Source organism: Theropithecus gelada, chromosome 9, assembly GCF_003255815.1.
Source record: "Theropithecus gelada isolate Dixy chromosome 9, Tgel_1.0, whole genome shotgun sequence".
Taxonomy (NCBI): Eukaryota; Metazoa; Chordata; class Mammalia; order Primates; family Cercopithecidae; genus Theropithecus; species Theropithecus gelada.
The window spans coordinates 33,859,151-33,886,355 of record NC_037677.1 but is presented as its reverse complement, the minus strand read 5'-3'; the positions used below and the strand labels follow the sequence as shown (position 1 = coordinate 33,886,355).

The 27,205-nt window shown below is 36.4% G+C and overlaps 1 protein-coding gene across 2 annotated transcripts in view; it reads right to left on the bottom strand.

Moving 5' to 3' along the window:
* MINDY3 (MINDY lysine 48 deubiquitinase 3) overlaps positions 1 to 24,976 on the bottom strand; it is an 82,036-nt gene extending 57,060 nt beyond the window's left edge. The window contains exons 1-6 of one of the 2 annotated variants that reach the window (XM_025396469.1): positions 24,650 to 24,970; positions 13,211 to 13,290; positions 7,972 to 8,032; positions 6,201 to 6,374; positions 2,655 to 2,706; positions 1,642 to 1,756 (exon numbers count right to left, since the gene is read on the bottom strand). In XM_025396469.1, the coding sequence (XP_025252254.1) occupies positions 1,642 to 1,756; positions 2,655 to 2,706; positions 6,201 to 6,374; positions 7,972 to 8,032; positions 13,211 to 13,290; positions 24,650 to 24,743 (576 nt within the window). In that variant the 5' untranslated portion in view covers positions 24,744 to 24,970. Of the gene's footprint in view, positions 1 to 1,641; positions 1,757 to 2,654; positions 2,707 to 6,200; positions 6,375 to 7,971; positions 8,033 to 13,210; positions 13,291 to 24,649 lie in introns of both variants that reach the window. The other variant, XM_025396470.1, reaches the window with a different exon arrangement.
* Between the last annotated feature and the right edge of the window lie 2,229 nt (positions 24,977 to 27,205).

Here is a 27,205-nt window from a genome sequence, read left to right as displayed (position 1 = left end):
GGAAGGACAACTTGCATGATAATTTATTGTCTGTAAAGAAGAAGAAACAGGAGATATCAAACATTTTGAGCATTATAAAGTTAGAGAATACTGAACAGTCAAGAAGAACTTAGAAGAAACCAGTCATCTTAGATACCACTTTCACTGCTACTCCCAACATCTACACAACTAAGCACTTTTGGTTCTCTTATTTATACTTAATAATCCAAATAAGTATTTATTTACATTTCTAAATATGCTCCCTTTCTTTTCCACTCCATGACCTGTCCTAGTTTAGGCTTCTCTTATTTCAATACCCACTTTTCTAGTTTTCCTGACTCTAGTCTTGTACTACAAACACCAACTCTTATCCATCACAACTCCCTATCCCAATTTAATACATCTTTTATCAACAAAAAGATCTTGTCACTCCTTTGTTCAAACTGTTTACTGTGTTCCAATTCTGAGCAGATGAAACCTACTCTTTGCACAGTGTATGTAGAAAGGCCTTCATACTCTAAGTCTTTTCTTACGTACGTGCCCAGTCTCATCTTCCACAATTGCCTCCCTGGTGTCTTATGCTGCAGTTAAGGCTCAACTACTTAGAGCTCCCTAAACCTGCATTATACCCTCAATCCCTTACACTTTTATACTTGCAGTGCCCACTGCTGGAAAAAATTTCCTCCAGCTTTTCCATACAGAAAACTTGCCCTCATGCATCAAGGTCCTATCTCTATCAGATGGTCCCTACTAGAAACAGTGTGCCCTTGATTCCATCTAATAGGTTCAGACAGAACACCAAACGCCAAAACACACTGCCATAATGGAATTATTAATGTGTCATTTTTTTTACAACACTAAATGCGTATCACTAAAAATGTATCCCATATTATTAATACAAACATAGTCCTTAGCATAGAGTCAATGCTCAAAAAACATTTGTCAAATAAAAGAAGTCTGATTTCAGACATGATAGATATAATAGGATAGTCAACTGAGACTAACACGTTACTAGAGCTATGAGACTGGTATTTGGGGAAAAAGAGTAAGGACTAGAAAGGGACATATTGGAACTATTAAATAGCTATTTATAAAGGTAACCTGAGTAAATGATATATCCATAAAAGGTATACTGGATCCAGGGAAGAAAATTTCTGGAATATAAAAATTTAGAGGAGGAGAGAAAAGAGCAGGAGGTAACAGGTAAAGAAGGAAAGGAAGCTATCAAAGAAAACAAAACAAAGTAAGAATTGTGAGACGTTATAGAAAGAAAACTCAAACAGTGATTTATCACAAAAAAAAAAAAAAAAAGAAATCAAGAAAGGGAATGAAGGTCAAAAACAGCTTCCAGAAGGGGTTAAGGGGTCAAGTGCTACACGGAAGGATCAAAGGAAACACAATTTGGAAGAACTGACAGCATTTCACAATTAGAACATTATTGATCATCTCTGTAGTCCAAAAGAGCAGAGGTGAAAGTAAGCATGAAACTGCTTAAGTAACGAGTGAGTGCTGAGGAAACAGAAATTAACTAATTTTCAGCGTAAAAGATTTTTATTCTAAGAATTTAAAAACAGCATCAGGAATAAAATTACTCATCACGGCAGGAAAAACAGCACTAAATAACATTAATCAAAGGCAGAAAAAGCATTTTCTTGAACACACCTTTGTCAGTAATACAGAATACAGAAAAAGCAATACTCCAAATTTATTTCCCCACATTGAATACTGGTCCAAGACAGCATCTTTTAATTCTGGTAAACTTCTGAATGATCTTTTTCTGGGGGAAAAAAAGAATTAAGTATTGGTATCATGATGAGGTTAACTACATTCATAAAAGGGAAAATTTTTAAATTTTCTTATACATTAAAACATACACATACAAACAGGAAACTTTGGGGACATTTCTAAATTTTTCAAATACAAATTTAGCCACTAAAACCAAAAGCTATTTCTGACAACTATCACAATATACGATATGTATCATTAAGAAAGAACACCTACTTGGCAGGGAACCTCTTCATCTCTTAGGTGAACTGTCTGGCATCAGTAAATTCTTCAATAATATACAGTTATTTAAACAATAGAGTGGCCTTCTTGTAAGAGGGGTAAACACAAAGAACACTTCACTTTTTAAATCCTAGAAATTACTTAACAAATATCTGAATGCCAAAGATAACTTACATTTGCGGCTTCTTTTAAAAGAAATTAATGTTACATTTTAAACCAAATGCCACCCATAATTCTATCAACAGCCATCTTTACCTTTAACTTTGTAATAAAAAGTTTAAATGCTCTAACAAAAATATGGGCATTCTTAATAAAAGGTATAGAAAACAGATACTGCCAAATAAGAAATAATTCTAATATTTATCCTACTAAAAATGTTTATATTTGTTAAGGACACAAAAACATTAAGCTAATGTTTCATTGTAATGGTGAAAAAGCTTTTTAATATTTTTAAAAAGCGTATTTGGATAGTTAAGGACTCAGCATAATTTAAACATTTACAAACTATTTTAATTTAAAGGCAAATTAATCCTGAAGCAATGGATTTAAAATTTATGTTTAAGTAGCGCATTTCTATGTAAAACTAAGAACCTTTGCACAGTATGAACAGACTTAAAGTGGCAATGTGTCCACAGAGTAAGTATTTTAAATGTTCCAATGTTACTTACTGAATTAATGCATGAAATCGCTCAAAGCCAAGCTCTTCGACAGCCAAGGCAGCTATACATAAAAGACACTTTTCAGCACTACACATGGCAAATAAATGACACAAGATACACACAGCAGGCTGTAAATACTTTCAAGCAATCAAAACTTTCCCTATTTCCTTACTCCTTAAAATTCTCAGTTTATTTTCAACTTTATTATAACATTAATTTATATTTCAACATCTTTGTCATCATGAATATAACTAAAATGGATATAATACTGAGAATGTAGAAGGGTGATTAAATAGACATTTCAGTTCAGCTATGCTATGGTAGTTTATAAAGTATGAAAAATTACTGATAATCAGTGCTTCACACATCATAATGTGTCCTGCACTTGTAAATAATCTTTCAGATTATATAAATCCAAGTAATATCATCAGAGCTAACCTTCCTTTTCATAATATAAAATTTTAAGGTTTAATGCTTAATTATTAAACAAACGTGTATAAAAAGGCAAAACACTCTCAAACTACACAGGTTCAATGACAGCTTTAAGTTTGTTTCCTCATTTATTTGTATAACTGTTAAAAAGTTTTCAGTAACTTATTTAGATTATGTTTATTAATCAAAGGAAATCAAAGCATTTTAATCAGAGGTAATGTTTATTGAGCAGTTTACTAAGTGCCAGGCCCTTTTTAAAATGCCCTACATCTCTTACCTCATTTAATAAACCCTCTAAGCTCCATTTTACAGAAGAGGAACCTGAGGTACACAGAAAAATCCTCTCAAGAGTACATAGGACTAAACAGCAGTGATGAGATTGGAGCCCAGATAGTCTTGGCTCTGGGGAGTTATTTATCACAATGAATAACTTCACATATATTTTGTAAAGTAAAACTTACTACTATCAAATATAAATTCTCACTGGTGAGTTAAGAAAATTGATTCAATATGAAGTCAAAATTTTAAATTTTTATTTACAATTTAAAATGTCGCATTATGCTAGCTTTCCAAAGCCTAGTTGTAAGTGTTTCATATTTCGTTTTAAAATCTTTAGCAGTCCAAATGGATTAAGTTATCTCTTGGTTTATGTGGGAAACAAACTGAAATTGAACCTGAGTATTCACTACTGCGAACAACTGTGCATTACCAACAAGCCAAAACTATACACACCACATAAGCCAATGAAATTAATGTTTGTAGAGAAAGTAATATTAACAAGAGGGGAAAACACTTTACATTAAAACTTTCAGAAAATGAAAATTCTACCTAATCTTTTCCAAATTATATTATTTGTTCTGCAATGTTAGATGATCTAAATAGTTTTACTGGGTATACTACAAAAGTAGACATAAAGATAATAATTTAGAGAAAAGAGGCAAGCAAAATAAAAAGCTTAGCAGGCAGGGATGGTGGAAAAATATAAAACACAAGAAAAAGAACATAGCTGGGAATAAAGGAAAGAACAGGTAAAATAGATTGTTACATGGAATAAAAATTGTAATATAAATACAGTTCATTTGTCACTAAGGTAAATTCTCAAATTTTCAGTTAACAAAGTATTTCAAATGTATACAATGTTTAAAAAATTTAAAATATGGTTTACTTCATGGCAACTTTTAAAAGAGATACAAAGTAAACTGGAAAATTACTAAAATGTTTTTTGGAGCGTAATTCAATATAATATGCCCATCTAAATTAGTTACTGAAGTACCAAAGTGAATGCATTATAAGGCCCTTCAACCTACAGCAATGTAACCTATCACTACAGAAATGCATAGCACATTCCATAGTGCGCACTCAGTATACTACTAAGCTACTAATGGAAAATGTTATATAAAAAGATCTTACTATTTTCTCACACATCAATATACAGACTGGCTTTAAGCATATAATCTTCAAAAATAATTTTTCAAAAGATCAACAATTCCTCTTTCAAAATTTTAATATCCTAAATGAAACTATTTTTTTTTTTTTTTTTGAGACCGAGTCTCGCTCTGTCGCCCAGGCTGGAGTGCAGTGGCCGAATCTCAGCTCACTGCAAGCTCCGCCTCCCAGGTTCACGCCATTCTCCTGCCTCAGCCTCCCGAGTAGCTGGGACTACAGGCGCAAGCTCCGCCTCCCAGGTTCACGCCATTCTCCTGCCTCAGCCTCCCGAGTAGCTGGGACTACAGGCGCCCGCCACCTCGCCCGGCTAGTTTTTTGTACTTTTTAGTGGAGACGGGGTTTCACCGCGTTAGCCAGGATGGTCTCGATCTCCTGACCTCGTGATCCGCCCGTCTCGGCCTCCCAGAGTGCTGGGATTACAGGCTTGAGCCACCGCGCCCGGCCCCTAAATGAAACTATTAAGTGTGTTTATATCCACACAGTAAAACCTGGAGAATATGTTAAAACCAATCTTAATGACACTTTGGACTACCATCCTTGTGACTGTTTTCCACTTGTTGTTTTCAAATGTCATTATAAACTCTAAAATATGTTCTTTTTGAAAGGCCATGTTTCAAAGGCTTCAAAAGGAAGTATCATTCAACTGTTTAAATGTTCAAAATTATTCCTTGCAAATGTACTACTGTTAGAATTTGCCAGGCTTAAGGCATTTTAACTGCAAAGGTAGGAGAAAAAAGACACTGACAACACAGAGACATTTTAGTCCAGGGAGGCAACAGCATCTTACAGATAATACTATATGGAAAGAAGAATGTGTATCACATACAATTGAAATGTACTTTCAGGTAGGTAATCTCTCTACAAAAAATTTCCACAGAGATGATAGTTAATGTGATGCTCTGTGGGTAGAATAAGTCACTTATTTAACGTAAGCACTTGGGACTACCAATTATCAAAAACCATCAAGTAGCAAGATTACTCCTGAAAAGCAAATCAGAAAAGCAACTCTTAACTAGCTTCCGTGCCACTACCTGTCTCCATTTCACATTAGCAGCTTTCGGGTCAATTACATAAGAATTTTCAAAAGTTAAAAACCACGGAATATATAATTTTTATGAATAATTAGAATAGCTATTATTTAACTTATCTTCAATCAAGGTATGAAAAACTTAAGGCATAACTAAAATTGCCTTAAAATAATCTATATGTATAAAAATAATCCAAATAATTCAGAAGGAAAAGCAACAGCTTGCAACGAAGAGAAATGTCCCCATCTTTGCTCTGGAAAGCAAGTAAAGATAAATTTACGAAATTTTCTGATGTCAAAAAAAACTTTTTTTGCAATACCAAAGCAAACATTAAGGCATCTGAAACTGAAGTATATCATTATTTCTAAATAAGAGTTCTAAAGCTCAAAAGAGATTATTATCAAGCAGAAGTTAACCAGAACACTTTAAAAAGTTTATTTTAAGAGATGCATTTTTTTGCAAAAAAGTAATATCTTCTGGTAATTAAAATAAATGAAATGGAAATAAAAAATATTAAGGCTCAGTAATTAAGCTTACGCTAGAAAAGAATACATGTTATGAAAATGTAATGTTTTATTCAAAATATTCAATAGATTCATTAAAACAAAGGAATAAGAAAAAAACTTCAGGAAATAAAGATGTATCTTACAAGAATGTTCCACTTGGCAACTAGACTCTGCAGGACTCCCAGAAATACTAGCAGTTTCCTCAGTTGTCTTTCCTCTTAACCATGAAACCAAGCAGTATGATCCAGAGTGGTCACAACAAGCACTTTCTAAAATATCACACAAGGTATGACAAAGGAGTTCCTTCTGTTCTTCCTCTAAAAATAACCAAAGCATAAGTTATAACGGTTTCCTCTGAGAAAAAAAAAATTCTGCCATGAATAACAATAGTAAGAATGTGTTGATGAAAATCAAGCATTTTAAAAACAGGGAAAAAATCTCTAAATAGATGTTAAATTATGTTTTAGAAAAACAATGTGTTTGTGGATTGAAATATCACTTTAAATAAAGCCATCCAAATAAAACCATCAAGTAGAAAAAGAATCCTGAAAAATGCAGAATTAAACATTATGAAAATCACAATCTGACACTGATCATCACTTTCTTAAACCTTTAGCAACTGCAGCATTTAAGCCATGAGGTTTCCTTTACTGCAGAACTGAGCACAATGGAACGGCCTGTTGAGAACTCTATTTTCTCCCCTCACTTCTGAATTAGTCTCAAGTCCTGGATCACCCTGTCCCAAAGGGATAATAGTGAGATGAGATACTGTCAGCACCTATGTTACCACAATGCATTACATCAGCAGACGCCAGTGGTTAGAATACAGATTTGACAGAAAATAGCGCAAATGCTCAGACCATCTCTCTCTGAACCTTAGCCGCACTCTCTTTTCAAGCAGTATTACTCTCAAGAAGTAGTATCACTTTCTGAAGCTTTCAAAAATTGTATGATGTAAGGAGGTTTCTATCTCTCCTAATGGATTAACAGTTCTTTAAAGGCAGGAACGATGTTGTTCACCTTATAATCACCACAGTATTTATGACACTTATGACAACGCTTTACAAATATTTTATCAAAGTGAATATAGTTCTATGTAAGAAACAGTATAAATTTTATTAAAAGTTCAACAATAGTATCTCAAATAGTTTCTTCTCTACTAAAATTTTTTTTTCTATTTCACCTATTAATTTAAAACTTATGGAAGTGATATCTTACCTCTTAAATTCAAAATCATTAGTAGATTCTATAGTCATGGTTTGGAATGTAAGCCGTTACATCCTTAGATACAAAACTGGGATTGTAATTGTCCTACTTTCTTCCAGAAGGTATTGTGAGGTTCACAGGAAATTGTGTACGTGAAGGAAAGATCTTTGTAAACTGTCACGTGGAATGCAAATTCTTATTATAAGGTAGCATCACATCTCTCTGGGTACAGAAGCTCATGTTACAGAAGCTATGACAGCTTCATTTGCAACTTCATCCAAAATTATTTGCAGTATTTGCATTGTGTAAGGCATTATACTAAAACATGCAGGAATATAATGATAATTCTGAGGTATTGCCCACAGCTAAGTAAGACCAAAAAAGAAAAATGACTATTCTTTATTGTATGCTGCCACCTAACAGTTCTAGGAAATGCACCATGTTTTAGCAAGAAGCCAAAGGTTTTTCCCTTAATTATACCATCATGTCTTATAACACCCAGTTAGAAAACCAAATTTGGAAATATGAAGTCACTGTTCATGACACTTTCTAAAACATTTTAAAAGGAAACCTTAGGAAAAAAAAAATCCCATTGATACTTAATTTTCTCAGATAATTGTAATTAAACTATTGCCAATGAATCCTGCATAGATCATCTCTATTAAAGCAGAGGATGAAGCAAAAGTTTTTAAAAGACAGCTATCATACCTGAACAATCCCGCCAAGAAGACTTCTCAGAAGAAAACAGGAGCTTCTTCAAAAGAAATGCCTTCACACAATTGAAGCAATAATTAGTGAAATGCATTATAACCATACATATCATTCTTCAATTTTAAAATGGAAAAAAATCATTTGTATCGCCTTTCTAATCTTTTGACTAGTTCTGTAAAGATACCAAATGGGTTCCCCTCACATTTGACAGAAACTGTGCAGAGTTATTTATTCAGAGTATACTACTATAAACTTGATTCTAGATTCATAAAATTCTTTTTCTTCCACAGTACATATTTTCTGACAAGTAGAAGAACTCACTCACATAACAGAATAACTGAAAAGCACAGAAACTTACTCCTCTATTCACAAAGTGAAAGCCCTGTAGAACAGGAACAAGTCTACATTTCATTTAGATTCCTCCAGGTAAAAGAAATCTAAATATAAAAGTGGTTCTGTTCCCTTAGCCTTCATCTGTGACACAAAAGTAACACCTTTACAGTCACCACTTTATTATCGGGAGCTCAAGATTAACTAAAAAAGCTACAAGATTCAGAAGAAAAGACAAATGGATTTCTAAACTTCCCCTTAAGCGAGTCAATGATGTTACATTGGCTATTTGATAAAAAGCTGCATAGGGAAGTGTCTCCTTCTCAAACTGTAGTTCAACAGTAGATACATCCCAGTTACCTGACTTGTTTAAACTGCAGATTCTTGGGCTCCACCTACTCTATCTGAATCTCTAGAGGGCAGGTCCAAGAAAAACAGGTTACAATGATGACTTTTCCTCACCTGTGTTTGAAAGTATTAGTGTACAGATTAGGAAGACTGCTTTTTAATCAGGCAAACTTAGGTTTGAATCCTGGCTCCACTATTACTAACTAAAAATAACTGTACAAACTTTAAAAGGTTACAGTGAGGATTATACGAGAAAATCTATGTAATGCACTTAGCACAGTACCTGGCACCAATAAACAATTCAAGGTATTACAACAAAAAATTAAGTAATATTCCATTTACATAGGCATAAAGTCTACAAATACTGTAATCAAGTGCTTCTGATTTTTCCCCAAAATGGCAACAACCATCAAGTGCAACAGTATAACTACATCACAACATTTTAGAAGTGAGATGGGGAGATTCATTATTTCACTGCCAATATAACTGCTGTTAGCATTCTGACATACTTCCTTCTCATGTTTTTTAATACCTAGTTTTAATTTTATTACAAGTGAATCATAATGGGCATATGAATGTATTTTCTGTTTTTCTACAGAATTCATAAGTATAATTCTTAATCACTACTTGTCTATCAAGCTATTTATCAAAATTTACTTATTAAATTACACTATCGCGCATCACATTCCTTGTAATTTTTTTACTACTTTAATATATAAGCTCCTTCTTAAATACAACTTTTTCCATATTAAGTATTTCTTTAGAAAAGATTCACAGAAACACAACTATTGCATCAGAATCTGCATTGTCATGGTTCCAATTATAGCTTAAAATTCCTTCCCAAAATCAAAGTACAAATTTGTAATATATGGCAGTATATGAGTGTGCCAGCATCGTCCCACCCTTACATGCACTGGCATTTGTAATTTTATTTTTAAAGATGAGAAAAAGTAAGAAATAGAATCTAGTTACAGTTTTATTTTTACTTTTCTGGCTTCCTAGTGAGGGTGAGCATCCTGATTCTTTGGCCGTAAAGCATCATTCCACCTGTTACAACTGCACATCTATGCCCATTTCACCCCTGAATCTTAGTGTTTTTCTAATTAACTTCTACAAGTTATTTATGTAAGAAAGACAATATCCCTTTATTGCTAATATTTAATGAAAATATTTATTAGTTTGGAAGTCACTGTTTCTCTTAGAGTGTTGATGATAAATTAAGTTTTCTTATGGTTAAATATTATTCCAAAAATATATTTGATATATGGTACAAAATGATCTAAACTTATCTTCCCCTCAAAGTGCTAACAAGTCATCTGGATGGGATTTATCAAACTTTATTTTATTTCACCACTGATCTTAGTTCCTTCTTTATTCCTGGTGTGATAAATTCTGGGTAAATTGTTACAGGTAATGAGGTCTATGATTATATTAGCTATTTGGTTCCATTATTTTGCCTATTCTTTTTAAAAGGTATTATGCTCTAATTTTTATACGCTAAAAAAGTTTTAATATATGTACTTGCTCACTTCTAGTCATCTTTAATAACTTAGTTTTGACTTTTAAACTGAAATATTAATACACACAAAATTCTTCACAAAGCGTACGTGACTCGGCCAGGCGCGGTCGCTTATGCCTGTAATCCCAGCACTTTGGGAGGCCAAGGCGGGTGGAGCACCTGAGGTCAGGAGGTTGAGACCAGCCTGGCCAACATGGAAAAACCCCATCTCTACTAAAAATACAAAAATTAGCTGGGTGTGGCCTGGCGCGGTGGCTCACACCTGTAATCCCAGCATTTTGGGAGGCCAAGGCGGGTGGATCACGAGGTTAGGAGATCGAGACCATCCTGGCTAACACGGTGACACTCCATCTCTACAAAATACAAAAATTAGCCAGGCGTGGTGGCGGGCACCTGTAGTCCCAGCTACTAGGTAGGCTGAGGCAGGAGAATGGCGTGAACCCAGGAGGAGGAGCTTGCCGTGAGCCGAGATCGCGCCACTGCACTCCAGCCCGGGAGAAAAAGCGAGACTGCATCTCAAAAACAAAAAACAAAAAAAAACAAAAAAATTTGCCTGGTGTGGTGGTGCGTCCCAGCTACTCGGGAGGCTGAGGCAGGAGAATCACTTGAACCTGGGAGAGCCGAGATTGCATCATTGCACTCCACCCTGGGCAACAAGAGTAAAACTGCATCTCAAAAAAAAATAATAATAAAATAAAATAAGTAAATAAATAAAACTTTACGTGACTCTTTTTTTTTCCTTTTTAGAAATGGGGTCTCGCTCTATTGCTCAAGCTGGAGGGCAGTGGCATGATCATAGCTCACTGCAGCCCTGAACTCCTGAGCTTAGACCCTTTCCTTTGAGCCTCTTGAGTAGCTAGGACTACAAGTGTGCACCACCATGCCCAGCTAATTTTTTCTTTTTTTTTTTTTTAAGAACAGGGCTGTCACTATGTTGCCCAGCCTGGTTTTGAACTCCTGGCCTTAAGCAATGCTCCTGCCTCAGCCTCCCAAAGTGCTAGGATTACAGGTGTGAGCCACTGTGCCTGGCCTATGTGATTCTTTTTTTTTTTTTTCTGAGATGGAATTTCACTCTTTTGCCTAGGCTGGAGTACAGTGGCATGATCTCGGCTCACTGCAACCTCCAGCTTCTGGTTTCAAGTGATTCTCCTGCATCAGCCTCCCGAGTAGCTGGGATTACAGGCGCCTGCCACCACACCCAGCTAATTTCTGTATTTTTAGTAGAGATGGGGTTTTACCACGTTGGCCAGGCTGGTCTCGAACTCCTGACCTCAGGTGATCCACCTGCCTCAGCCTCCCAAAGTGCTGGGATTACAAACGTGAGCCGTGGTGGCCCGGCCATGATTCTTAAACTTAATTACTACCTCAAAGATACAGGAAAGTAGGTTCAGGACTTTGAATATAACCATTACTGCATAGCACCCCACTTGCAAAAATAACTACCACTACTGAAATATACTGTATTTTACAAAACAGGAAACTCCTGTGGTATACCCTCCATTTAACTATATTCATGCACTACTTGCAATAAAAACCTTGCTATTACGGATTAAGAGGGGCAGTATTTATATAATCTAATTTACATATGGACACAACAAAGGAATCTTCAAATTCAGATAACATTCCTACAAATAACCAAAATTTGTTTCAGTTATTCAGTACAACAGGTATAATTGCTAATTTATAGTTAAATTTCATTCTTCACTTTCCATAATTCCAAGGCAAGATTCGGACATTCAAATTTTTCTTCATTTTAAAAAAATTCTCCTAATGCAAAAAAAAAAAAAAAAAAGGTCTATAAAAGATATATTTTCGAATCAACCATAATTTTTCTCTTTACAAAAATGTATTTTTAGCAATGTAAATATATGGAGTATAACTTCTGAGAAACAATTTACTTTGTAGCCAACAGTTTAACAATGCATTTTTTTTTTTTTTGAGACAGAGTGTGCTTTTTCACCCAGGGGAGTGCAGTGGCACAATCTCGGCTCACTGCAAGCTCCGCCTCCCGGGTTCACGCCATTCTCCTGCCTCAGCCTCCCAAGAAGCTGGGACTACGTACGCCTGCCACCACGTCCGGCTAATTTTTTGGATTTTTAGTAGAGATGGGGTTTCACCATGTCAGCTAGGATGGTCTGGATCTCCTGACCTTGTGATCCACCCACCTCAGCCTCCCAAAGTGCTGGGATGACAGGCGTGAACCACTGCACCCAGCCAGAATGCATTCTTTATACCCAAAGAATAATAAATGCCACATTAAATATATATTTTCAAAACATAATGGTTAAAACAATAAATTAGCTGTAATTTTCATAACAGTTCTTTTATAACAGTTCTAAAGTTACACTGTCATTCACAGACATCAGTATTGCAGTAAACTGAGAATTCAATTCTTAGTTTTAACAGTTTAACAGTTTATAGTGAATCAGCCTTTGAAATTCAAACAATGTAACACATCAAGATTCCAAATCAAATAAAGACATTTTGATAAATCCTATGTTTTGTGCAAAGAAAAACATTTGGTTTTTGAAATTGTTTGAAATCAGTTGTTATAAATTTCAATCAGAAAAGTCAAAGTTATAGCATAAAATAGTATAAGCTGCCAACTTATTTCAAATTTGAAAAAGTTATAGGCTATAAAAATATGAAATCATCTTCAACTTTAAGAAAATAACTTTTATAGACTGAACAAATGAAAATAGTACAATTACAGCAATTGTACCTATCTAAAGTATAACATGTTATTACTTAATAGGATCTCTATATTAAAGATGTCAAGAAACTTCCTAATTTTCTCAAAGTCATGAAACACCTATTATCTTTCCTTGAAAATATAGTCAAAAGGCTAGTGTTGTGCAACTCATCAATATTCTGAATTCATTTTTGTTTTGGATATTTATTGTAATTTACAAGAGCAAAATTTAAGAGTTAACTGATCATGTCTCATAATTACTATATGGAGTACAGACATTAAAAAACAACAAGTATGAAAGATTTCAACATGTCCCTCTAAGGAGTTGGTAAAGGAGTCTATGTTACCTGAACAGGTGCAATAACAGCACAGGGGCCACCTTCAAACTGTTCTAATGCAGATCCCTCTGATTCACTAAACACAAACCCTAAAAATGAAAGCAAGTAGTAAAGATTAAAAATATAATTCAAGTAGCAGCTAAAAGAATCTTTCATGTACTTTGCTTTGAGAACCATCACTTATCACAACAGCAAAATACCTTCAAGTCATGAGATGTAGATTAAGGAACCTTTTGAAAAAAAAATCAATAGAACCTATGCTCCCCTACCCCAAAATGTACGTTAAGAGTACATATACCCACACAATTTTGCACCCAGGAACTCCTCTAGGAGGATAAAGTATGGACTTTAGTAAAATGACACTAAATCTGACTTTTCATCTGAGGAGGACTAGTTAATCTACTAAATTCAAACAATTTTTAGAACTCTTTAAATACCATATCATTGTATCATTTCAATCTTTCACTCACATTCTATAAGCTAAAAATTAAATGGCATCGGCCAAGATGGCTCATGTCTGTAATCCCAGCACTTTGGGAGGCCAAGGCAGGCGGATCATGAGGTCAGGAGATTGAGACCATCCTGGCTAACATGATGAAACCTCATCTCTACTAAAAATACAAAAAATTAGCTGGGCATGGTGGTGGACACCTGTAGTCCCAGCTACTTGGTAGGCTGAGGCAGGAGAATGGCGTGAACCCAGGAGGCGGAGCTTGCAGTGAGCCGAGATCGCGCCACTGCACTCCAGCCTGGGCGACAGAGCAACACAATGGCATCATAGACAGTACATGTGTTTATATTGGCTCCACCTTAATTTAAATATTACCTAACCAGCATTGACTGATAGCAACTAGTGGAAGTTCTTCAGAGGGCCCTAGGTGAGAAGTTGGGAGAACCCAGTGACCATCTGGATAACCCTTTGAAGATCATTTCACCTGCTTAGGCCTCAGTGTTCTCATTAAAATAATCAATCCCAATTCCAAAATGCTAAGAATCTATAAATTCCGTTAATTGTTACTATTCAGTCATTCAGCCAAATCACTTCACGTTAATGAACATCTGATATTACGCCAAACATCTAGGATATATGCCTGGATGACACAGTCTCTGGTCTGGAGGAGCCACTAGTCCAGGTGAAGAGAGACATACAAACAGATAATTACTAAAATAAAGGAATAAACGAATGTTGTAGCAGAAGAATGCAGAGTATTGTGGACACAGAAAGGCATGCTCTAGTCTATCATAACAGGTAACTTCCAGGCTTATCTTGAACAGCAATTTGCCAGAGAGGCAAAGGTGAATGAATAAAATTCAGCTACAGAAAATACCTTAATTAAAGAAAAAAGGTTTTCCAAGAGGAGGGAATGTGTATAAATCAGAGAAAATTTAACATAGCTAAAGGGTAGCATGGGGGTAGGATGGAGTTGCCAGCAAATGGGCGGCAGGAAAGATGACAAGTGGTTAATATTGCAAAGGGCCAAAGGGCCAAAGAACCAGGACTTAACCAGCAGAGATCTTTCAGTAAAACAGTAATATCATCTTACTGGGCTTTTTTCTTTTTTTTCTTTTTCCTTTTTTAAAGGAACAGAACCAGGAAGAAGTTGTTTCAACATCCCTATAGAGATGCTGCTGACCTAATGAAAGCAACATTACGTGGAGAAGAGAAAGTATATTCAAGTAATATTTCTGAGGTAAAAATAAGATTTATTTAGTATGTTTAAGTAGGGCAATGTCTTGGTACAAAAGAAATTAGAGCTGTTTATGAAGTTTCTAGCTTGAGACACCAGATGAGAGCAAAGGAGAGGGTGCCATTCCATCCCACCTCCTCTCTTTATCTTCAATTTCTTCCAGAAAGCATATAAACATTTAACTCACATATTAAAACAAAACCTTAAGATTCCACCAAAAACTCCAACCAGCACTCCATCATTCTTGTCCTCCCAAAGCCCAGCCAGTCATCTATATATACCCTGTCTCAATTTTCTTACCTATTTACTTAACCCTCACTAATCTGGTTTTCAACCCATGAGTGAACCAAACTCATTCTCACCCAAGTTCATCAGTGACCAGTACAGGCTAGTTCCCAAGTCTTATCTTATTTAATCTCCCAAAGAATCAACCTGAAATGCTGACCACAAACCTGAGAAACCTTTGTCCCTTGGCTTTTCATTCCAAGTTTTGCTTTTCTAGTTCTTCTGTCTCCATGATCACTGCTTTTAAGTGCTAATGTTCCCCAGGTCTTGGCTTTAGGATCTATGCTCATTTCATTCTATGCATTCTTCCTGAGTAATCTCATCTACTCTCAGAAATTCCATTACTGGTTATAACCACGTAATTCCCAAATACAGCCCAGATTAGAAACTCCAGAAACAGACAGAGTCTAAGTCCCTTAACATGGTCCTGTATAATCTGGCTTCTGCCTGCATCTCCCTCTTCACCCTTTGCCATTCTTCCTTTCAGACTCTGTCTCTTACCCTTTGTACATGATGTTTCTTCTGCTTGAAACACCTGCTAACCATTTCTCTGGAAAACTCAAACTTATCTTTAGGTTTCACCCTAAGATAAGGTCTTCCTGCTTCAAGGCTTCAAAACATATCTTGAACATGTTCATTTCCATCCCATCTCCAGTCCACCTTATAGTTCAAAGCACTATAATCTTTGACCTTAAATACTGTCAAGAGTTTCCAACCATGTCTCCCTATTCCTTCCTCCCTCCTGTCCAGTCCCCAAGTATTCACCATAGTTGCCAGAAGAATATTTTAGAAATGGAAATCAGATTTTGACACAGCCTGCTTAAAACATTTCAATGGCTTCTCATTGCAATTAAAATAAAACCCAAACTCCTGTTTGTGGTCTGGGAGACACTGTATGAACTATCAATCCAGCTGACTCTGTTTACACTTACAGTCATTATCTGCTGTGACCTTAGGTCCTCAGAACATCCCAGAGACTTTACCTGTAGCCTCGATGCTTACTGTTCTCTCTACATGAAAATGCTCTTTCCTCTATTCTCCATATAGATAAATCCTTATTTGTCAGGTCTCACTTTAGGTGTTAATTCCTCAGAGGGATATTTCCTTACAAACCTATCTAAGTAGTCTCTCCCGTCATCCCCCAGCACAACCAGTACTTATCATAATCTGTAGTTATTGTTTGTTTACCTGTTAATCATCTGCCTTGCCTGACCGGTGTTGTATCTGTGTTACTGATCACTGTTTTCCCACAGTACGTTGTATAGCTATTGCTCAATTAATGCCTGTTGATGTTTTGGCAGGGAAGATAATGGCGGTGTTTGTTTCTAGGAATTCCAAGTTCAGTCTCAAAAATGTGAGATAACCATTTGGCAACGTTTAGAAATCGGAGATGTAAGTGTGTAGCTCAGGGCAGGACTCAGGATTAGAGGCAGCAATTTCAATCATCTTAAACATGTCAGTTAAAGTGCATGAGAACCTGTAGAACAAAAATAATGAAGCTGGGAACATTAAAAAGTGAGCAGAGGCTGAGTCGGCAAAGAAGACTGACAAAAATTAGAAGGATAAGAGAGAAGCACATTAACTGAGCTCTTAGAAAGGAAAAATCAGAAGCAAAGAGTAGTCAACTATGACAAACACTGCTGAATAAAGATATAAATTAAAATACTAGATTAAGCATGTCACTGGGATACTAAAAACATAAATTTACAGCACTGGGAAGAGTAGCCAAATTTTAAAGGTTGAAGTGTAATTCGGATTAGAAAGAGAAATAGTAAAAGCAAACTACAGTTGGCCGTGCATATCCATAGGTTTGGTGACCACAAATTCAACCAAACACAAATGGAAAATATTTGAGGGTGATTAAAAAAAAGGATGGTTGGGTCTGTCTTAAACATTTACAGACTTTTTCATATCATTCCCTAAACAATACAATGTAATAACTATTTACATAGCATTTACATTGTATTAGGTATTGTAAGTAATCTAGAGATGATTTAAAGCATAGGGGAAGTTGTGTGTAGGTTATATGCAAATACTGCAGAGCGTCTATGGATTTTGGTATCTGCAGGGGGGTCCTTGAACCCACTACCCCTCAGACACCAACAGACAACTATATCCAAGTTTGGCGGAAGGGAAAAAGAATGATAGCTTGAAGGGTAGTTGGATAAAGAATTATTACTTTGTAGGCTGAAAGGCATGACTTAGAAAAGGGAACGAACGATTATATGGAAAAGAGGAAGTTTAAGGTCTCCAAGTCCTGAAAAAGAGCTGAGAAAGACTTTTAAAGGTGGTCCACAGATACCTCTGGAAGTCTTAGAGACCCTTCAGGAGGCCCACTGGAGGTTACAATTTTTTTTTTTTTTTTTTGAGACGGAGTCTCTCTCTGTCACCCAGGCTGGAGTGCAGTGGCCGGATCTCAGCTCACTGCAAGCTCCGCCTCCCGGGTTCATGCCATTCTCCTGCCTCAGCCTCCTGAGTGGCTGGGACTACAGGCGCCTGCCACCTCGCCCAGCTAGTTTTTTTGTATTTTTTTTTTTTTTAGTAGAGACGGGGTTTCAGCCTGTTCGCCAGGATGGTCTCGATCTCCTGACCTCGTGATCCGCCCGTCTCGGCCTCCCAAAGCACAATTATTTAAATGATAAAACTAAGACATGATTTGCCCATTTCGCTGTGTTGACATTCACAGTGATGGTACAAAAGCTATGGTGGATTACATTGCCGGTTCCTTAGCACAAATCAACACAGTAACATCAAGCTGTCCTACTGGTCACTGTCCTAAAAAACACCCCCATACAGAGCCAATTTAAGAACACACTTACTGCTGCAGTCAAAACTACTAATTTTATTACATCTTGATCTTGAATACAGTGTCTTTTTAAAAATATATTCTGTGGAACAAAATGGAAGCTACCCATAAAGCACTTCTGCTACATACTGGGTATGATGCTCAAAAGTTATCTCAAGGAAAAGTATATGTGTAATTTTTTTTTTTTAATTGCAAGCTGAACTAGCTACTTTTTTTTTTTTTTTTTTTAATGGAGTGTTACTTTTACCTAGTATAACTACCAATAAGCTACAATTATTCAGACTTGAGTATCTGGCTGACATTTTCTCAGAAATAAGTGAGTTTGACATTTCAAGGAAAATAGCCAGTGATAAAATTTCCAGCTTTCAAGCAGTAACTTGGAAAACTTGTGTCCACCACTGTGAGTCTGACAGCTTCTCAGTGCTTACAGATTGTTCTGATGAGCTCACTGGTAACAGAAACAAACGTGACTTCTAGTGTGGTTATCATGACATACATCAACATTTGGAAGACTGTCAGTAGACCAATAATTTCCAAATCACTGATGCATACTGTTACAAATTAATGCACAGGTAAGAGATCCACTTGAACTGCAAGACAGACCAAAAGATTTCAATTTAACAGAGGATGAAAAGTTATGTGATTCAGTTTTAGATTTCGTATTGCAACTAATCTCTACAATACTCTGATGTGTCAAGTTTTGGTGTGGTATTAAAGATTACGTGTAATTATCCAAAAAGGCTACTACCATACTTCTTATACCTTTTCCAATTACATATGTGAGGCCAGATTTTCTGCATCCACTTCAACCAAAACAATATATTGCCACAGACTGGAGAAGCATATGTGGGAATCCAGCTGTCTTCCAATATGATAATGTAAAACAATGCCAAAGTCTCACTAAGTTTTAACTTTTTCATATTGAAGCCCTCAACAATTTTTAACACTGTAATGGGGACCTGAGTTCCAAAAACTTGAGAGCCACCGGCTTAGGAGAAGAAGTAAATTTGGAAGACTTTTAAGTTAAACATATGAGCAAAAATGAAAAAGTGAAGAGGTGTTACATATTGAGAGTGAGAGGAATGAGAAAGGTACAGAATTGAGGAAAGTGTTAATTCCGAAAAACATAAGGAAAGAACTAACAGAAGCACCAAGAGCTCAGCTAAGACTTAAGTATTGGTGCTGGACACAATTTTCTCCAGCAATACATAGCAGCCTGGGAGATCAAAAATAGGACAAATGGAGAACTGGAATAGAGAAGATGCATGGAACAAAGTTAATAAGGAAAGTGACAACTAAGGTTTCTGGTTATGTTAAAACAACCAAATTTAAGGTCCAACCGAGGAAGAAGAGATGAAATCTTCACTGTTTGGCCAGCTCTTCTCCTACTGAGAATGAGGAAAGGGCCCCTAGTGTTGTACCCAAGTGCAGAGGTGAAATTAAGATCTGCTAAACTTTTCGTGCATGAAATTAAAGTTTGAATTAGTAATGGATCTTGCCTTCCTTAAAAATTTAAATAACATAACCCAATTATCCATGGGTGGGGCTTTTAGTTGGAACTGCATTATAGTGAGTTGCTTTTGCACTCTGAATATTAAAAACCCATGGAGAGAATTCTAAGCAGTTATGCTTCATACCAATTTCTGTTTAATTCCAATATACATGTTTCAGTGTGTTAAGTGATAATGGACAAAGGCTATTAGAGCCAAAATGAAATAAAGTCAGCTAAATGAAAATTAAGTATTCTATCCTAAAACAGGACTATGCTAAGGAGACTTCTCTTTCTATAATAAGGTTTTACTTAAGTTTGAATTCCTTAGGACACAGCATTACTTTTCTTGTCAAGAGTTCTCATACTCAATTATTTCCTAGTTTTAGAAGGACTTAACTTACCGTAAATGGCTGTTTTTCCTGATTAGGTCTGAAACTATCCATCTTAAAACACCTAATCCTACGTATACAATTTCATATCACATTACACAGTACCAGAGATCACAGAAAAGTCTTTCTCATTTTCACATTTTATAGCTCAGAACCAGGGTAAACCTGAGCCATGAACCTCATCGCAATTTTTCAATTTCTTGTTTTCATATTACTTACTATATATATTTATACACACACATTATGCACACCATTTTGACAACTATAGCTTCTACAATTCTAGTCTTCCATGTAAACAAGGCTATAGAAAGACTTAGTTTGACATCCAGGCTGAGTCAAATATCTCAACTGGACCTTTCATCTTAAAAAATGAGGATAACTACATTTATTCTTTGTTATCTTTCAGGGATGTTGCAAAGATTAGGTAAGATTTTCAAAAGCTGTAAAATATAGTATAAATATATTATGATAGACACTTTGAAGTATTTGAAAAAACAAATTATATATTCAAAGTACTAAGGAATTAATTTTGTCGTATATGCTTACCAATTACGAATTACAAAATATTGGCTGTTATGCAAATCATAATTTAGGTATGCTGAAGAAAGGAAAAACCTACATAAGAGAATGTTAAAACCTTCCAAAAACAAAAAAAATTTGAAACGATGTGATCCACAGTATTAACTTCACTTTGGAAGAAAAATTAATGATGCTGGTGTATCATTTTATTACTTTGATAGAATAGTAAATCACATTAAAATAAATACCCAAACATGCCTTTAAACCTTAAATTAACCCAAGTGTATTAACTCTTAATATATTTTATATTTATATTTTAATGGATCCTTCCTTTTTCCTAAGTTATTTGTTAAATCTCATTTTTTTTTCATATTATGTAACAAAAATTGTGCTACACTGAAAGCCCAAAACTCTAGTTTCAATCAACTACACCTACACGCCCCTCTTCCCCTGGGGAAAGAGAAAAAAAAAAATCCACCCACTGCACTGCTACAAATAGTGAAAATAAATATCTCTCTTTCTGACTAGTCTTTAGGAGAAACAATAAAATAACTGGAAGAAGGAAAATAATTGGAAGAATGAAAAATGGCTTCTAAGAGTTTACACTCTCCATCAGGCGTCAGCAAACTACAACCCTCATCTGCTTTCATGTTTTGGAATGCAGCCACACCCATACTAACTATGGCTGCTTTTGCTGCAATAGCATTGATGAGCTGAGAGGCAATAAAAAGGCCACTCACCCTTTAGAGAAGTTTGCCAAACACTGAGCTAAGCAATCAATATTGAAAAGAAAATAAATTCAAAATAACTCAAAATGTTTTTATTTATACAAGAAATACTACTTCTGTCAGGTCTAGCTGATTCTTATTTTGGTTCTGTTAGGTTATGGTCAGTCTGCCCGCTTCTTACCATCTCCAGTGCCACTACTCTGGTCCAGGATGGCATCTTTTCTCCCCTGGATTGCTGCAATTGTCTCTTCTCTGATCTTGTCGTCCCAATCCACTACAGTCTATCCTCAAATACAGCAGGCAGATCAATCCTTTAAAAGCTTGCCAGGTGGTATCTCTCCTTTGCTCCAAACCTTCGAAGGACCCCCGTTTCATGTACAAGATGAGCGAAAGTCCTTCTAATAGGCTAGAAAGTTTTACATGATTTGGGCCATTTTATTTCTTATATCATCTTTTATTATTCTCCTTTTCCTTTATTCCCTCTCTTGCCACACTAACTTCCTTCTTGTTGCTGGAACAGACCAAGCGTAGTTTGTGTGAAGTGTTTTGTAACTACCATTTGTTCTGCCTGGAGCACTCTTTCTTCCGACTTCTGCATGACTAGCAGAGTGACTCCAAGTGTTTGCTCAAATCTCATCTTAAAATAAGGCCTGCCCAGGACACCCCACCCAGAACTCCATATCTCCTCATCTTCAAACTATTTATTGTACATGTGTAATTTATGCTACATTATGTTTACTGTTTGTCTTCCCTCCCACCCTACTGACTCTCAACTGTAAGAGCTTGGAATACTGGTGTAGTTTGTGGGAAGGGAGAGGATAAATAGTGCTAATGAGCTAAGGAAGTGAAAATTATATGCTATTCTTTAAAAAGTACTATAGGCAATTGAGCAGGAGGGAAGCAGAGAGGAGAATAAATTTTCAAGTTAAAATAAAACCCTGCCAACTTTAAGCCCTTAAATTACATGGCTTATTGCCTTTAAAATTAAAACTGCCCAAAAAAAGAAAAAGAAAAACACCCCACATTTTTTTAAAACGAACAGGATTTGTAGAAGAGAATTATCTAAAAATGTCAAGCCAATTAAAAACAACTATGTGCCACTCCTGCAGCTTATTGTTTTAACAACCATATCAAAAGAATTTAAGTTGGTCAATCAATATAATTTCATAGATGAAATATCTCTAGATATAATTGCATAAATATTCACGCCAAACATCTTACACCTGTATCTTGCTTCCAGAAGACTAATGAGACTGCAGTTGTCAATTGGAGACAGTCACAGACTATGAAATAAAGCCAGAGTTGATGTCATATTAGTAATGCAGCAAAGCAGTGTCTTGTGTCTATTCCCACAATCCCAAAGGACTGCCACAGCAATATATAGCAATGGCCTCAAAGAACAAACAAATGAATACAACAGTTAACATACCAAAACCAATAACAGGACCCCTCTGATTCAGAGGTGATAACTTCAAAAATATATGTTTGGTTGCCTTAAAATCTCAATCAGTGTAAGGCCTTGAAGAGTTACATATTCAAAATATAACTAACTGCACTCTATAAACGAAAAAAGAAAGAAAGAAAGAAATCCTTTATTTTGAAATGGTACTGACGGAACTAATCCTGTTAAAGAATTTCTGCATGATTAAAGGTGGCAGAGCATTCTAATAAGTCATTATAAAGTCCTATTGAGAATAATGATTATCCATCAAATAAACAACTTATTGTAATTGTCGGGAAAAAGCCAAAGGGTGAATTTGGCTTAGTCTACAATTAAAATAACTTAAAATAAATATAAAATTATTTTTTAAAATAGTATAAAACGAGCTACCATATACTGAGTGTTCACTATATGTCAGATAGTGTGCTAAGCGCCTAAATTATTTACATGGCCTTTAATCCTCACAACAACTTTATAAGGTCTATTATCCGTACTTTACAGAGAAGGAAACTGAGGCTTAAATAAGTTAAATTGCATGAACCTGAATCTATTCCAAAGCCTGTGCTCTTAACCATTACTGGAACTGCTGCCCTGAATCTTCCTTGCATTTGCATTACAGTATAAATATAAACAGGGCTGAATATTATCTTATTCTACTCTGTAAAATGTTTTATAAATGTTAACTGATTACAATGGAAGTAAATTTTTTCTTAGTCTTTCACAGTATTTTAGAGCTGTTTACTATTAGAATAAGTAAGTCAAAGCGGGAAGTGTTGAAATAAAATCTCCCTCTAAGGTGCCCAAGATTAGGTAACTGACATAATTCAATGTGGAAAAAAAGAGCCCAGGTCATTACACGTAGGGTTTGGAAACTCAAAGGAAGATAATAAAAACAGAGGTGTATTAGGAATTCAGACCTGGAATCCATTCCCAGTTCTATCAATTTGTGCAAGTTTGGCCCAGTCATTTACCTTCATAACTAACTGTTTTCATCTGTAGAGCAACAGTGAGGGACTAAATATCCCAACTTATAATACATGATAATTGTAATTTTACCAGCTCTTAAAACAAACATATCTGGGAGGGAAGGAGAGATTACGTAAATCTTGAATTTTTTTTACAAGACACGCGTTTTGAAATGGGGGTTTATATTTACTATGCCAAAATTCTCCCCAGTCTATTTAGGGAACAGATGTTCTCTAAACAGATGTTTTAATAATATTGTTTTACATACATAAAGTATTGATCCTTCTGACTCAAGGTTATGCTTTTAACCTCATCATCATCTTTCCTGAGTCACCTTTAGGAATGTGTCAGTTGTTTGCCTATCGAAACTTAAGAATTAGGGATAGTTACCAGTATAAAGCGCCCAGCCTGTTACGGTGCAGGAATTCAATAAATGCTTCTTTTATTTCATTATTGTTTGTACTAAGACTCTTTATATAAGTAAAAATCCTATCTGGGTTACAAGTATACCGATAGAGGAAGTACTATGATCCATATTCCTTTTTTAACAGTGACAGATAATAAACCATATCCAAAACGGGGATACTTTGGGCCAAGAGTACACTTTTTAGCAAGCAACAGTGTTTACACACAGAGTACCACACCTTACCACATAATGACAATACAAATAAAAAACTGCTTTTTGAATTAGCCACTTGGACTTTCCCGTGGACTTCCCTCCTTCTTACCAAAAATAGACCAACCACCACCAATAGAGAGCTCTGTTAGGGGGTAAAGATGGGGAAGGCCACAGCACCCCCTTGAGAAAGTGGCACCAGGGCACGGGGTGCACCTTCCGTGTCACGCCCTGCAACCCAGCAAGGGGCCACCCCCTCCTCCTCCCCAGCCGAAGCGCAGCCCGGAGGATGGAAGAGGCGCTGCGGGTGTTTAGTGGCAGCTGTAACCTTTCTCCTACTCAACCTCTCCCCACCAAGGCAAGGCAGGGCGTGTCTAGAAAGTCCAGCTTCAGCGCTGAGCACGGCGACTGGGACAGAGTGCCGGGCGCGCGAGGGGCTGGAGCGAGAGGCGTCACAGGCGGACTCTCGCAGGGCAAAGGAAGCAGCGGCTGAAAGTGAGAGAGAACCGCCAGGGTACCTTGCGTCCAGCGGCAGAAAATGGTGTCCGAGAGACCGGGGCTGCTCTTGGTGCCCCACACCAGCTCCATCAGCTCTTTAGTCAGTTCGGACATGATGGGAAAGGGGCGGGCGGGTCTTCGCTTTGCGGACTCCTGCCCCGGAACATGGGGAAGGGGCAACTCCAGAGACAGCGGCTGTGGGACGGCGGCGGCAAACGAGTTGGAAGGTGAGGCAGGAAGGAGAAGGGGCTGAGAGCCACTTGCAGAGACCGCGCCTGTCAACCCAGGTCCGCGCAGCAGCGAGTTTTCCGTACCGGAAGTACTGGTGCCACTTCCGACTCCTCTTTAACTCCCGCCCCTTAGAAGCTGAGGGCCCGGAAGTGCCCTCCCCGGAAGTGAAATTGGAGGCGGAAACAGCCACGGAAAGCGGTGGAAGTAGCTTCTCTGCTTTCTGAACCGTCTGCGACCCTTTGGTGGGGTGGTAGTTTTTTATTGGGAGGGGGCGTCGGCGTATTTCTAACTTCCAGGAATACCTCCTTCCTCTAGGCACTGCTCTGGGCTCAGCTGGAGGCTCTGAGGCCCAGGCCCTAGGAACTGGAACATATGCCCCTTGCTTGTATTTTACAATATTAATTTTGTAAAACTAGAACTATAAGGAAATGGTTGAGTCACAGTGCGGTAACCTCCTTGCCTTTGTAAGGCGCTTCTCAGAATCTGAAGGCTGTCCACCTCTGTACTTCAATAAATCAAAGTCAGACCAACTAGTACCTAAAAACATGGCAAAAGAATGTGGCATAATGTGCATTAGAAATGCTTCTACCAGCTGCAACACAGAATTACAAGGTATTTGTAGGGAAACAGATTCAAAGCAACCTGTTTGTAAATGTTACAGCATTTTCATCTCCAGTTTTTGAGACTGCAGAGTGTGTGGGCAACACCTGGACTAAAGTTTAGGTTTTACTAATTAACTAGCAGTTAAATTGAGTTCATGTGAAAACTTATGTTTGTGCTGCTTTAAAAAAGAGGGCTTGTATTGCCCAAGCTTTGAGTTTAAAACGAAAGGGCAAAATCTGATTTTAAAATATATATATATGCTTTTATTTTGGTTCTGTAAGGTTTTTGTACTCCTTGGAAACCATATTACTTTGGGATGCAGTAATGCATAGTTAAGAGGCCAAGCTGTGGGTCATACTGCCCTACATTCCTACCTTTTGCACTTACTAGCAAGTTACCTACTCTCTACCTAGGCTTTTTTCTTTCTAAAAGGGAGATTGCATACATTTCATATATTGTAAGGAATAAATGGAAAAACTAACACATGCAGAGGATTTGGTGTACTTCCTAGCACATGGAAGGCATTTATGCAACAGTGGATTTTTTTTTTACCTGAAGAAGCCATTTTGTGGGAATTTGATGCAACAGTAGTTCTGACTTTTTTACTCATACATTCTAGCCAATTGTATTTTAGTATAATACGTTATGTTCTCTAATTCCAAAAACATGCAGTTTCATTGTAGAATACCCTTGCATTTGGCTAATTAAACCATTTGGCTAATTTAAAATCTTTTAGATTGCAAATAAGGTTTTGTTAATTTATACTTTATTTCTAGCTATTTTTTTTTGCTATTTGTACATTATTTCTAATTTTATTTTAATTAATTTTATTTGTTCAGTACTCTTTACTGTAATCAGGGGGACTTGCCCAAAGTGCCTGTACTAGAGCCATAGCATTCCTCTTGATCTTTATTCCCTTTAGAATATTCCTTGCCTTATTTTTGCAAATCAGATCTTACCTATCCTTCGTGTCATAGTGTGCATGCCACTTTTTAATAAAGCTTTCTCCAATCATTACAATTGAAAGTAATAATTATAATTTCTGAAGCTTCATAGTACCTTATCTGTAACTTGCTTATGACAGTTCCTATCATCATTGTATTTGCAAAGAATTATTTGTTTTTCTCTTGGGATATAAATTTGTGGAAGCAAAGAGCTGTCCATAATCCTAGCAAGGGGCCTTGAACATCACTGGATCTCGATAATTGTGATTCAAAGGAACAAAACTTGCCTTTACTGGAAATTAAGAATTCATTGTCTCTCAGCAAGTGAGAGATCGGGGAAGTAGTACTGACTGCTCCAGTTAAATATCTAATATTTGCATGCTGATTACAATTTACATAATTCTTCCACTTCCTGAGAGACACAGAAGAGTCTATGTACATAGAGCTCATAACTGGCAGACTTCTAAGTTCAGAGGTGTTTCCACATTTGACTTTCTCCATTAATGTATGGAAATATTAATGGTATAGTATATATAACACCACATTTGTTTCCGTTCCATTAATATACAGATAGTAGTTATAAGTTTGATTAGTTATGAAAAAACAAAAAATTGTATTTTCAAAATGTATTTTTTTAAATGAGAAGGTTTTTGATCTATGATTTTTCTTAGTTTCCAGCTACAGTGATGCTAGTAAAATTTTGGATAGACATTTATAGGAATGTCCTTTCCACTTTCACATTATAATGCCTTTTTTTTTTTTTTTCCTTTTGGAGGCAGAGTTTCGCTCTTTTGCCCG